At 36.8% G+C, this 12,884-nt stretch overlaps 1 protein-coding gene across 4 annotated transcripts in view; it reads left to right on the top strand.

Moving 5' to 3' along the window:
* The window catches only part of ITPR2 (inositol 1,4,5-trisphosphate receptor type 2), a 497,691-nt gene that overhangs the window by 122,709 nt on the left and 362,098 nt on the right, over positions 1-12,884 (top strand). For 3 of the 4 annotated variants that reach the window (XM_003926591.4, XM_074402941.1, XM_074402943.1), the window contains one exon: positions 162-257. In XM_003926591.4, coding sequence (XP_003926640.3) covers positions 162-257 — 96 coding nt within the window. Of the gene's footprint in view, positions 1-161; positions 258-12,884 lie in introns of those variants that run through there. The other variant, XM_074402942.1, reaches the window with a different exon arrangement.

The raw sequence follows: 12,884 nt of genomic DNA, 5'->3' as shown, positions 1-12,884 counted from the left end.
TATGAGGAATTTTGTTTTTCTGCCACATTAGACTCACATGGAAATATATATTAGGTTTGACAGGTCAGCATTAACAGGATGGCAAGCATGTAAACTGTTGGCATTTGCTTGCCAGGAACATAAATATGGTTTTGTCCTTAATTTCGTTGCTCTCTTTGTAGGTGGTTCATCATGACCCATGCCGTGGGGGTGCGGGACAGTGGAACAGCTTGTTCAGATTTAAACATCTTGCAACTGGAAACTATTTAGCTGCAGAGGTAAGACTAATGTATAGAGTGCTATTAAGTTTCTGACTCTGAGTTAGTGAAAGAGGCAATTGGGTTTTCCACAAGACATTGTATTTGAAGGAACAATCATTATACAAATTTGATTATTGCTTCTAGTATTCTGGATTGGCACATAAATTATTTTTAAAATGTAAATGTTAGTCAAAGTATTAAAAATTAAGACAACAACAAGAATAACAACAAAACTCTGCAGTTGGTTTACTGTAAGGTCAACAGAATGGGACATCTGATTTGCATATGTATGTGATGTAGCCTAAAATTTTCTATTTAGCTTCAGCCTTTCAGAATGTCTGCATCATAGGTATGATCAGTTCATTGCTCATGTCAGATAGCCTAGATAGCTCTGGGTTTATCTGCAGTGGTCTCTTTCACTGTGGGTGGCTTTTATTGTTCAAATCACTGGGAAGGAAAAGGTTTTCTTCCTAAAGCTGTCAATAAAAGTGGTAAAAACATAGAAAAGCCTTTTCTCTATCCACTAAAAGTATGTTGACAGACAGATATGAAGGATATCAGAAGATGTGAAGTACAGGTAGAAATAACATCATGGAAGTTTTATAAATGATTTAATTAAAGTTTGGTTATCTAATTTAAAAATAATTTGGGGCCAGGCACGGTGGCTGATGCCTGTAATCCCAGCACTTTAGGAAGCTGAGGCAGTCAGATTGTCTGGGCTTAGGAGTTCGCGACCAGCCTGGGCAACATGGTGAAACCCCGTATCTACTGAAATGTGCATACACACAAAATTAGCTGGGCAGAGTGGCACACACCTGTAGTCCAACTACTTGGGAGACTGAGGCAGGAGAATTACTTGAACCCTGGAGGTGGAGGTTGCAGTGGACCAAGATCACGCCACTGCACTCCAGCCTGGGCAACAGAGTGAGACTCTGTCTCAAAAAATAAAATTAAAAAAAATAATTTTGAAGCTATTCTTTTCCACATATATGAAAATTTTCATTCATGAAACTGTGCTGGGCATTTATAAAGCAATTGATGACTACTTTTTGAATGAATAGAGGATGGGAAGAAGGAGATTTCAGGATTTCTATGTGAGAGGCATTTGGAGACATATTAGACAAATTAATCACACTACATTCTGATTTCTTCTTCTGGAAAATGGGGATAGTCAAATATATTTCTAATTCTCTTAACTTATTAGAATTATATGAGGCAAAGTGCTTGGAGAAGTTGTGGCTGATGGTAAGCACAGGGTAAGTGATGCTGGCATAACTTTTTTTTTTTTTTTGAGGCAATCTTGCTCTGTTGTCCAGGCTGGAGTGCTGTGGTACACTCAACCTGTGCCTCCCAGGTTCAAGCAATCCTCTTGTCTCAGGCTTCTGAGTAGCGGGGACTACACGTTCATGCCACCATGCCCAGCTATGTTTTATATTTTTAGTAGAGAAGGGTTTTACCAGGTTGGCCAGGCTAGTCTCAGACTCTTGGACTCAAGCGCCTGCCTCAGCCTCCTGAAGTCCTGGGATTATAAGAATAAGCCATAATTATAGAAATTTCTAATTATAGAAATTAACAAGGAAAACTAGTAATATACACATAATACATATTATATGTAATACATATTTCTATATAAACACACATAATGATTATTATGTGCCCAGACTAATTTTATATGATAAACAGGGATTATTTTTACTTTTTAAGGTGTTTAACACATTATTTAGTACTCAATTAAATGAAATACAGCTTTGCAATTTACAGTCTGTTTATAACATAAATGTTTTAAAGTAAGCCTTTTGAAAAACAACTCATTGAAACAAAAATCATTAGGAAAGTAGCGAATCTTGTTTAAAATAAAAATTAGAAAAGCCTAGGTAGACATCCTATAAAAGACAAGAAATTAGGATTAAAATCCTCTGGGATCTTATGTTAGTGGCTCTTTTTCCCAATTCACTTTTCAAGCAAGTCTGCTGATGTGCTGTAGAAAACTGACATGATGTACGTGTATATTACTAGTTTTCCTTGTTTATTTCTGTAATTAAAACGTATCATTTGATGCATTCAAATAATTATATTTTAAGAACTAAATTGTTCATCAATCTTACTGAAGATCCAAGATTTCAATATATAAATGATTTAATTAAAAATGGAAAAGTAGAAAGCACTTCATTCCTTGAAAAAGATTTGAATGATTGTCTTTCATCCTGTCTCTAGAGAATGTAGCTTTAAATGCCAGGTGCCATCCCCTCCATTAAAGAGTCTGGTGTATTTAGAGGACCTTTTCTTTGACCTTTAGATAACATCTTTTTTATGGTCTGGTAGGAGGAGGAGAATTAAGTATTAAATACATATCTGAAAATTGAAAGCTAGGAATTTATTTTCTACTGACTAGTGTAACAGAATGGGTGCTTTGTGTAGTGTTCTAATATCAAAATAGCAATCATAACCTCAAAATTCTGGCATCCATACATTGGGGTTTTGTATCTTCTATGTCAGTTGGGACAAAATCTGGGTGTGCTCATGTCTCAGGATGCTTGTCTTTACTGGTGTGAAAGTGTCTGGAAGTGTGTCCAAATCACAGTGAGTCCCAGTCCAGGAACAGCTGGTACCTTGCCTCTGATAGCAGTTGAGAAGCAGTGAATACACTTTTATCATTTTGATTTCTAAAAATGCCCAGGTCTTTATTTCTTTTTAAAAATTTTTAATTTTTATGGGTGCACCATGAGGCACATGTGGTGTCTTGTTACAGGCATGCAATGTGTAATAATCACATAGGGCAATTGGGATATCTGTCATCCCAAGTATTTGTCATTTCTTTGTGTTAGAAACATTCCAATTTTACTTTTTGTTATTTTAAAATATACAATAAATTATTGTTAACTGTGTAGTTACCCTGTTGGGCTATCAAATTCTGGATCTTACTCCTTCTATCTAACTATGTTTTTATACCCATTAATCATCCCTACCTTCTCTATCCTCCCTGCTACCCTTCCTAGCCTGTGGTAACCATCCTTCTATTCCCTGTCTTCATAAGTTCAATTGTTTTAATTTTTAGCTCCAACATATGAGTGAGAACATGTGAAATTTGTCATTCTGTGCCCGGCTTATTTCCCTTAACATAATGTCCTCCAGTTTTATCCATATTGTTGCAAATGACAGGATCTCATTCTTTTTTATGGCTGAATAATACTCCACTGTGTACATGTACTACATTTTCTTTATTCATTAATCTGTTGATTCCAAATCTTGGCTATTGTGGGCAGTGCTGTAATAAACATGGGAGTGCAGGTATCTCTTCCATAAAATGATTTCTTTTCTTTTGGATATATACCTAGCAGTAGGATTGTCAGATCATATGGTAACTCTATTTTTAGTTTTTTAGGAACTGCCATACTGTTCTCTATAGTGGCTGCACTAATTTACATTCCAATCAACTATGTGAGGGTTTCCCTTTCTCCGCATCTTCATCAGCATCTGTTATTGCCTTTCTTTTGGATAAAAGCCATTTTAACTGGGGTGGGATGATATCTTACTGTAGTTTTGATTGGCATTTCTCTGACGATTAATGATGTTAAGGATTTTTTTTTTTTAATGTGCCTGTTTGTCATTTGTATGTCTTCTTTTGAGAAATTTTTATTCAGATCTTTTGCCCATTTAAAAATCAGATTATTAGATTTTTGGGGGTCTATTGAGTTCCTTTATCTCCTTATACATTCTGGTTACTAATCTTTTGTGAAAAAAATACCTAGGTTGGTAGGGTATAGTAGTTCATAATCCCAGCACTTTGGGAGGCCGAGGCAGGTGGATCACCTTAGCTCAGGAGTTCAAGACTGGTCTGGCCAACATGGTGAAACCCCTTCTCTACAAAAATAAAAAAAATTAGCCAGGCATGATGGCAGGTGCTTATAATCCCAGCTGCTAGGGAAGCTGAGATGGGAGAAATGCTTGAACCCAGGAAGTAGAGGTGGAGGTTGCAGTGAGCTGAGATTGTGTCATTGCACTCTAGCCTGGGCAACAAAGCAAGACTGTGTCTCAAAAAAAAAAAAAAAAAAAAAAAAAAGCCCAGTTTTTAAATTTCGAAGCATTAGTCATGTCCTTCAAGTAGGATGGGGGTTCTCAATATTTTGAGTGGCAACCTCCTAGAATTATTTGTTTTATTACATTGTACCCTTCTTCTTAGGGGGTAAAGGCTCCATGGCATATATTTATTTTAATTTTTCAGTTTTCACTTTAATATCTAGATATTATTAAAAAAATAAGACACATGTTGGGATGTGGGAAATGTAAGAGTTAGGAATTACTATTTTTGGAATTCATAAATTTGCAAACATAGTCTTTAAGATTTCATGTAACTTTCAATATGTTTCTTCAGTGGCTTGTAAACGCACAGCATGGTAGAGTGCTGCAGGTACAGCAAAGGAAGCTGACTCAGTCTTTGCCCTCAAAGAATGGACCCTCTCGTTTGGAAGACAGCACGGCACAATCAGGGAGAGCTAATTATATGTACAGGTAGAATTGGGTCATATTCCAATGAGAGGATCTGGAGTCATGCTAGTTGAGGATTCTTGCTTGCGGCAAACTTGTTCCCAAAGAAAATAATAGACATGGACTGTTAGAGAAATAAAAGGGTAATCCTGTGTAAGTTGCTAAGAAGGTGCATCCGAGAAGTGGAATGTCCAAATCATACATAGACAATATTAAAACTGAGGTCCAGCCCAAGGAAGGGATTGCCAAAGGAATGATTGAGTGACAGATCTCTTTTCTTTAAGATTTTGAATGAGGGGTTTGGATTTGATCTAGTTTGTAATAGGAATGAAGTTTAAGGAAGTTTATCTTGGTAGCTACCTAGAGGCTGGGACTGATCAGCTACTAGCAGGCTTGGTAGAGATCGGTGATGTCATTTAAAAAATCCCAGTACAGTGTGGTAAGTTTATGATAGCAGTATGAATAGTGGCCCACATCTTTGTCAGGGGGTATCAGGGATGTGCAAGGAATGGTCAGGAGGTCTGAGGTATTGCTGCTTGATGAATAAGACAAATGGGGAAGAGGAAGAAAGGGCGTTCAGGCAGTGAGGGCAGCTTGTACACAAGAAATGAGATGTGTAGTGCCATACAAAGTAGTTTCATATGTGGGACTTGTGAATTTGGAAGTAATGCTAGAAGGTGAGAGGGGAGGCGATGGGGCCAGAAATGTAGCATAGCTGATCAGTTCAGAAATATATATTAAGGAGAATGGGCTTTATCTTTAAAAAGGAGCATAATAAATAAATTTGTGATTAATGAAGACCACTCCAGAGTTGGGTCTAATATAGTAGTTTCTAGCCACATGTTGGCAGTTAATATTATCAAAATTAAATAAAATGAAAAATTCAGTTTCTCATTTCCAATAGCCACATTTCAAGTTGCTCAGTAGCCACGCTGTATGGAATAATGCACATTTCCAAAGACACAGTTGTAGTGGGCAACATGCTGTGGAGCCTTTGTGAAGTGACTAGAAGAAATTAAATCCAGAGGCAGTGAGACCTTAAGTCTGAATGATCTGCTGCTTTCTACATTTTCTTTCTTTGCCACCTGGTGGAAGTTTTGCCTGTCTACAAACAAATAAGGTAGTTGTCTTTAAAGGGGCTCTATTACAATCTTTAACAAGGAAAATTATTTTCGATACAGCTTTGGAAAGGTCATCAACAGTTTTTGCTTTAGTAATTTTGAGAACTTGAACCAAGGAAGAGGCATTGGTAATGGTGAGGAAGGGAAGGGTTGAAGGCATTCTTGGGAGACAGAATTGATGCTGTGTTAAGCTGTCAGGTGTTACGGGTTGAGGAATAGGAGTCTGGCTTTGGAGAACAAGTGATGTCATTCACCAAATTAGGGAAAATGAGAAGATGTGCCAAACTGATTAGGGAAATAATTCATCCAAATTTGATTCTGCTTGTCAAATGTCCAGGTGAAGTTGTCTAATAGGGAAGATTCCAAAACATCTGGGAGTTTGGGGATTGACGAATGTTAAAGAAGTAGATTTGGGTTTCCAGAGCACAGATAAAATCATGAGGGAGTCGAAAGAGAGTGGGAGGGTGTATGAGGAAATTATCTTTTAAGGATGGGGAAAAGACTGGGAGCCTGAGAAGCCAGAAGCACCTGGAAAATCGAAGGAGCTGAATCACAGATGCCAAGCGAGGGAGGGGTGGGTGAGTTTCACAAAGGAGGGAGTGCTACTGAAAAGGCCAGAAACAAATCTGTTTACACCATCTGGCAAGAATGCAATCATTTGTTACTTTATGAGGAGGATTTTTAGTGGAAACCAGAATGCGGGAGTGGAGGGATGACCAGGAAGCCATGAAGCAGAAGTGGGTGCGGACTGAGTTTGCACAGTATGACCGTGAAAGGGGGAAGCAGAGTAATAGTCCAGGGGAAGTTAAGAATCCCATTAAATGTTTGTTATAAAATATATTTTAAAAATGAGGTGGTTGAGGATGCTGCTGTTTTTGCATTAAAGGGAAGTACCCAGCAGAGCAGCTAGATATTGCAGAGTATTAACTTCTTTTCCCATGGCCTTTCCAACTTTAACAGATGTATTTATAATTTAAAATATTACTTTCATGTGCTGTAGGCATTCCTGGTAAATTGGATTATGTAATTCTTGAATTGCCTTTGAGTTTATGGTGTTTATATTGGCCAGTGTGACAGAGCCTAGCATAGTAGGAAAAAAATCCCATGCATACTGTTTACAATCTGTCTGACTTTAAGCAAGTATTTAATCCCTCTGGACCTGAGTTTCTATGTGTGTAAAAAAGTAATAATGTATATTATATGGGATTATTCTGGAATTAAAGAAGATAGGGAATGTACAGCACCTTGTACATAAGAGGTATGTGATAAATATTAAGTCTGTTTACTTTCTTAGAGAGGAAGCAGAGGGAAAATGCATAGTAGTGTTTTATTATTATTATTATTAAGAACTAGCATGTCTTAGGTAACTTAAGGAGGGAAGGTGTTTAGGGGCAAAGTTTAGTTATTTAATATGTTTATCTGGAAAAGATTACTACTGTGCTTTTGACATAGGAAACACTGCTTCATGGAGCCGTTGAAAATCCTTCCAATAATATGTCACGAACTGTTGTACAGTTCCTATGTTCAAGTATAACACAGCCAGCCAGTCACTTCCATGACTTACAGACATTTTGGGTGACATTACTCTTATTCAATTAGGCAAAGTATGCTGAGTGTTTATCTAGGAGAACAGCTGAAAAGACTAGCCATGCCTTGGATTATTAGACTATTTTAACATATACTGCTTTTATTTCTCTTAAGTTCTTTTTTTTTTTTTTTTTTCGAGACGGAGTTTCGCTCTTATTACCCAGGCTGGAGTGCAGTGGCATGATCTCGGCTCACCGCAACCTCCACCTCCTGGGTTCAAGCAAATCTCCTGCCTCAGCCTCCGGAGTAGCTGGGACTACAGGTGCACACCACCATGCCCGGCTGATTTTTGTATTTTTAGTAGAGACAAGGTTTCACCATGTTGACCAGGATGGTCTTGATCTCTTGACCTCGTGATCCACCCGCCTCGGGATTACAAAGTGCTGGGATTACAGGCTTGAGCCACCGTGCCTGGCCTCTAAGTTCTTTAGATAAAATTTTCTAAAGCAGAAATGAAATTTCTTTTGAATAACTTGAAATAGTGTTTTTTATTGTCTATAAATTTGAGTTTAACTCAGGCTGTTGTGTAATAACTTAAATTGTGGTCTTTTAAATAATATAGTGCAGTTAGAATTCATTGAGAATTTTAAAAGCCTTTGATTCTGGATAATGCCACAGTTATTCTCCATAAACCTGTTGAGATATTTCAGAAATTCCCCACTTAGGGAGGCAATGCTTATAGCATTTCTTTGGTCTTATCTCAGTTCACAGTTAGGTATGCATTTGTTTGTTACCTGTTGTATGTATTGCGTATACCTATTCAATAGCTATTTTGATCCCTGCAAGGAAAGGCCTGTATCTGTTTTGCTCATTGCTGGATGCCTTGTGCCTAGAAGTGCCTGACACTTACTTTGCATTCAGTAACTGTTAGATGATTGAATGAATGAATCATAGGGACTATGACTGTTGTTATAAGCCCAATAATTTTACTTTACAGAAAAAGAAATCTGGGCTCACAGAGGTGATTTATTTTGTTAAAAGCAAAAAACCAGTATAATGAAAGTATTAGGAATGAATGCTGTCAACTGAGGGTAATGATGGCAATATCTAGAGACATTTTTATTGTCACAGTTGGGGAATGGGAGTTGCTGGCATCTAATGCGTAGTGGCTAGGGTTGTAGCTAAACATCCTACTATACGCTGGACAGCCCCTCACAACTAAGAATTATCTGGTTCAAGATAACAGTAATGCTAAGGGTTGAAAACCCTGATCTGTATTATACTGAAATTATACATTTATTGAATGGCTTCTAGATAGAAGCACTACCTTGACATTGTGAAGAAAACAGAGATGATTAATACATGGTTCTTGTCCTCTAAGAGTTTGCAGTCTAGACTAACTCAGTCTCTGGGACATTGAGATCTCATTTGCCATGGCTTCCACCATACATGCACATCTGAGATAAGTGGTTCTATGTAATGTTTAATTGTTAACATCTGTAGATGACCATGCTAAGTCTCACAGTAAGTTTCTTATATCTAACAGCAAATTAGATGAAAAGATCTAAAATTTACTTATAGATACAGTGCCCAAATGTGATACTCTATTTTAACCAGCACTTAACTGGATGGCTTAGTTATGCAGAAAAATGTAAAAAGCCTAATTATTTATGTAGAAGTGAAGGGGAGACTATCCGAAGGAAATTAGACCATTTGATAGGCTGGAAATTCTGTAGTTGAATTATATAGACAAAACACACATGTTGCAAGCTATTTAAGAATAGCATCCTTTTTTTTTTTTTTTTTTTTTTTTTTTTTTTTTTTTTGGTGAATTGCAGAAAACACCTAGGAATTAGGATAATGATACAAGATTTAACATGGTTTAAGTTTTATTCTGCAAGGTAGTAAAGCAAACCAAGGGTTAGAAATGGTCCCTTGTTCCATGTGAAGATCTCCAACAGGATAGTTTAGGGATTCAGATTAATTTGAAAGAAACACTCGATGCTAGCCTGTAATCCCAGCACTTTGGGAGGCCAAGGTGGGCACATTACTTGAGGTCAGGAGTTTGACACCAGCCTGGCCAATATGGTGAAATCTTGTTCTCTATTAAAAATACAAAAGTTAACTGGGCATGGTGGCACATGCCTGTAGTCTCAGCTCCTCAGGAGGCCTAGGCAGGAGAATTGTTTGAACCCAGGAGATGGAGTTTGCAGTGAGCTGAGATCGCACCACTGCACTACAGCCTGGGTGACAGTGAGACTCCGTCTCAACAACAACAACAAAACACAAAAAGAAAGAACTACAAAAAACCCAAAACCAAACCAAAAAACCTCAGTGCTAGAAACCTATGGATAAAATGTAGAACAAAGTATCTAATTGTGAACAAGATAAAGATTTTTGATTTCATGAGGTAATACAGAAGCATCTTCCCTTGCAATGTCAGTTTCTGTGGGGCGTATTTATGTAGTTAGGTGGAATGAGGAGAAGGTAAATAAACACTCATATTTTTGACACAGCTGTCCACATACTCATCGACACTTTGTCATAGATAGTTTACTTGTATTATTGTAATGGTGCATGTGAGTTCACAGTTATGTCTGTGGGAAAGAAAGTAATTTTACCATATTTTGCATAGGAAAATATGGGGACCTCATAAAGTCCAGTAAATGGTTCTTCCACAGTTGTGGGAAGAACTATAAATCAACCTTCACAATTTCTGATATTCTGCTTTCTACATTTTATTTCTTTGGATATTACTAAAGCAAAAACTTTTTACGACCTTTCCAAATCAATATAGACCGAGTAATGCACAATAATGTTACTTGTTCAAGATTGAAATCAAATGCTTTTAAAGACAACTAGCTTATTTGTTTGTAGAGAGGCAAAACTTCCACCAGATGGCAGTAAACACTTATTTCCTGACTATTCAATAGCTTTTGGATTTAATTAATTAGCTAAAAACTCAGTACTCAAGAAATTGTACATTAGCATAGAATTGTATGACTATCGGGGCTGTAGTTTTAAATGTCTGTATGTTTAGTTCTCTATCAAATGTATCAGCCATAGTATGTGAAAAGGGCCTGATTTGTATACATGTATATGTATACATAAATATACAGTAGACGAACATACAGACCAGACCCTATATATATGTATAACATTTCATGTATCAAAATATAGAAAATGTACCTGGCACACATAAACACTCAGTAAAGGTTATATTCCATCCTTTCTTTTCTAGGCTTATCAATCAAAATAATAGATTGGCCTGAAATGACAGTCATTGGAAAGAATAATATATAAATATAATTATTTAAAAATACACACATGATAAGTTTATGATTTCAGTGTTATATATAATAAACATCGATCAAAACACATTTCATCGTAAAAAAGCACAGTTTTTTTTTTTTTTTAAAGAAAGTAAACATGTATTATGTACTTAAAATTTCTGGTCTGCTTCTTGCTATTGTGTTAGATGAAAGGGTGCAGTTGTCTTTCAATTGATTGTGATACAATCATGACTTTCACTGCCTACGTATTTATGATATTTCTCTCTCTGCCATTTTGCACCACATCTGACTTCTTTGTATTCCTCTATGTCCATTTAATTGAAGATTGTCTTCAAAGATTAGTAATGAGTCTCTATATTCTCTCTCTGTCACTCACTGCCATGGCTGCAGTGGCCCATGTGTTTGATCTTAGATATGCCATTGCCATACAAAATCAATTAATTTATCTAAAATTTAATTATTTCCCTGCGAAATAGTGATTTTTCTTAGTACATAAAGACGTGAGAGTCATGATAAACAGTTTTCTCTCTCAGTTTACACTTTCAGATTCTACTGATTCTGTCTCTGCAAAATCTTTCACATCCACTTTCTCCTTTTTATTCCAGCATTATTATCTTCATTTGTGTCCACCCACCTCTTCCTTGGACCACTGCTCTTGGTTACTTTCCCTCTTTCATCTTCTGTCACCTTGCGTCTTCTGAATATGGTACAAACTCTCTAGCTTATGGTTTAAAGTCCAGGATGGTCTGGGCTGATCCTCATTCCCAGCTTGCATCACACCACTCTGCTTTATGGAGACAGGAGGGAAGGAGCATGCTACAGGAATGGAAAGATGTGGCTTTGGAGCCCTCAGACCTGTGCCTGCTCACCCTGCCACTCCTCAGCGGTATGACTTTGCAGAAAGCACTTCACTTGATGTGCTCCAAGTGCCTCATCTTTAAACAGGGTTAAGAATCCTGTCTTTTAGTATAATCATAAGGTTAAATGAATTAACCTTTAAAAGCATATCAAAAAGTATTCCCTAAGTGACACTGATGGGTCTTCTCTAAAGAAGTCTCATTTTTCTCATCTATGTGGCTGTGGCTCCTCCAGCCTTGCTGCCTTCTTCACTCCCTCGTTCCTGCTCTGCCAGTTAAAATTCTACCCATCCTTCAAGGCTTATCTCAAATGCTACCTTCTCCATGAATAATTTGTGAATAAATTTGCCCACCACAGATCCCTCCTTCCTCTGACCTATATTATTTATAAATTATTCATTCCTGTCTTATGTCCCTTGTCACATTTTATTTTGTATTTCAGCTGACTGTAGTTATGTCTTATTTTCCCTCCTAGATTATAATGTCTTATGGCCAGGGACTATATTCTCTTTGTCTTTGCTAAAATACCATATGCCACAATGCTTTGCCCATTATAGATGCTCTATTAATATTTATTGAATAAATGATTGAATAGCATATTAGCTCTTCAATGCCAGATTTATAATTTATTTTTTAACATAAAGAATTCAAGTCTTAAAAGACCTCCATATGACCATGTCTTTTTCTTCCTTCTTTAAAAAATAATTTTTTTCTATTCATCTTTAGTCTCTTACTTTAATAATTACTGCTATTATCATATCTAGAGGCAGAAAGCAGCAGTATAATTTAAAGCATATATTAATTTGGCCTTTATTAGTTAATGTTGGTAAATTTATATGGCCCTGGATTTATTTGGGTGGCTTCTTCTCCTTTCCCCTCTCCTCTTCCTTTTCTTTTTCATCATTATTTTTATTATTTATACTTTATTGATTTTACTGAGGTAATCTCTCTATGTTAATCATTTTAAAAATCACATTGCCACCTGAGAGACAAAGATGAGGCAAAATCTAACTGATTGATACCATCTTTAGTTTTGCTGCCAAAGATATGAATACATAAAATTTATTGACATAGAGTCATGGTTTAGTCATAGTCTTGTTCTCATTTTGCAGATGAGGACACTGAGTTCCATGGGCATTAGGCCACCTTTCCTAAAGACGCTAGTATTTCTTTAGAGATCAGAGACTCGAATCCGCTTCCCCAGACAGCCAGACAAGGATGGGTAATCCTAGTGGGGGAAATACATAAAGATTGATTTTAGAAGGTGACATTGTCTTTGGGGTAGAATATATGACCTAAGTTTCAGAGGGCATAACTTATTTATTTTGTGTTTGACTTAGGTGTGTTAATTCCCGTTCTTGT

The sequence above is a fragment of the Saimiri boliviensis genome, chromosome 7, assembly GCF_048565385.1.
Source record: "Saimiri boliviensis isolate mSaiBol1 chromosome 7, mSaiBol1.pri, whole genome shotgun sequence".
Lineage (NCBI taxonomy): Eukaryota > Metazoa > Chordata > Mammalia > Primates > Cebidae > Saimiri > Saimiri boliviensis.
The sequence above is the reverse complement of the archived record's forward strand: the minus strand, read 5'-3'. Positions and strand labels throughout refer to the sequence as shown.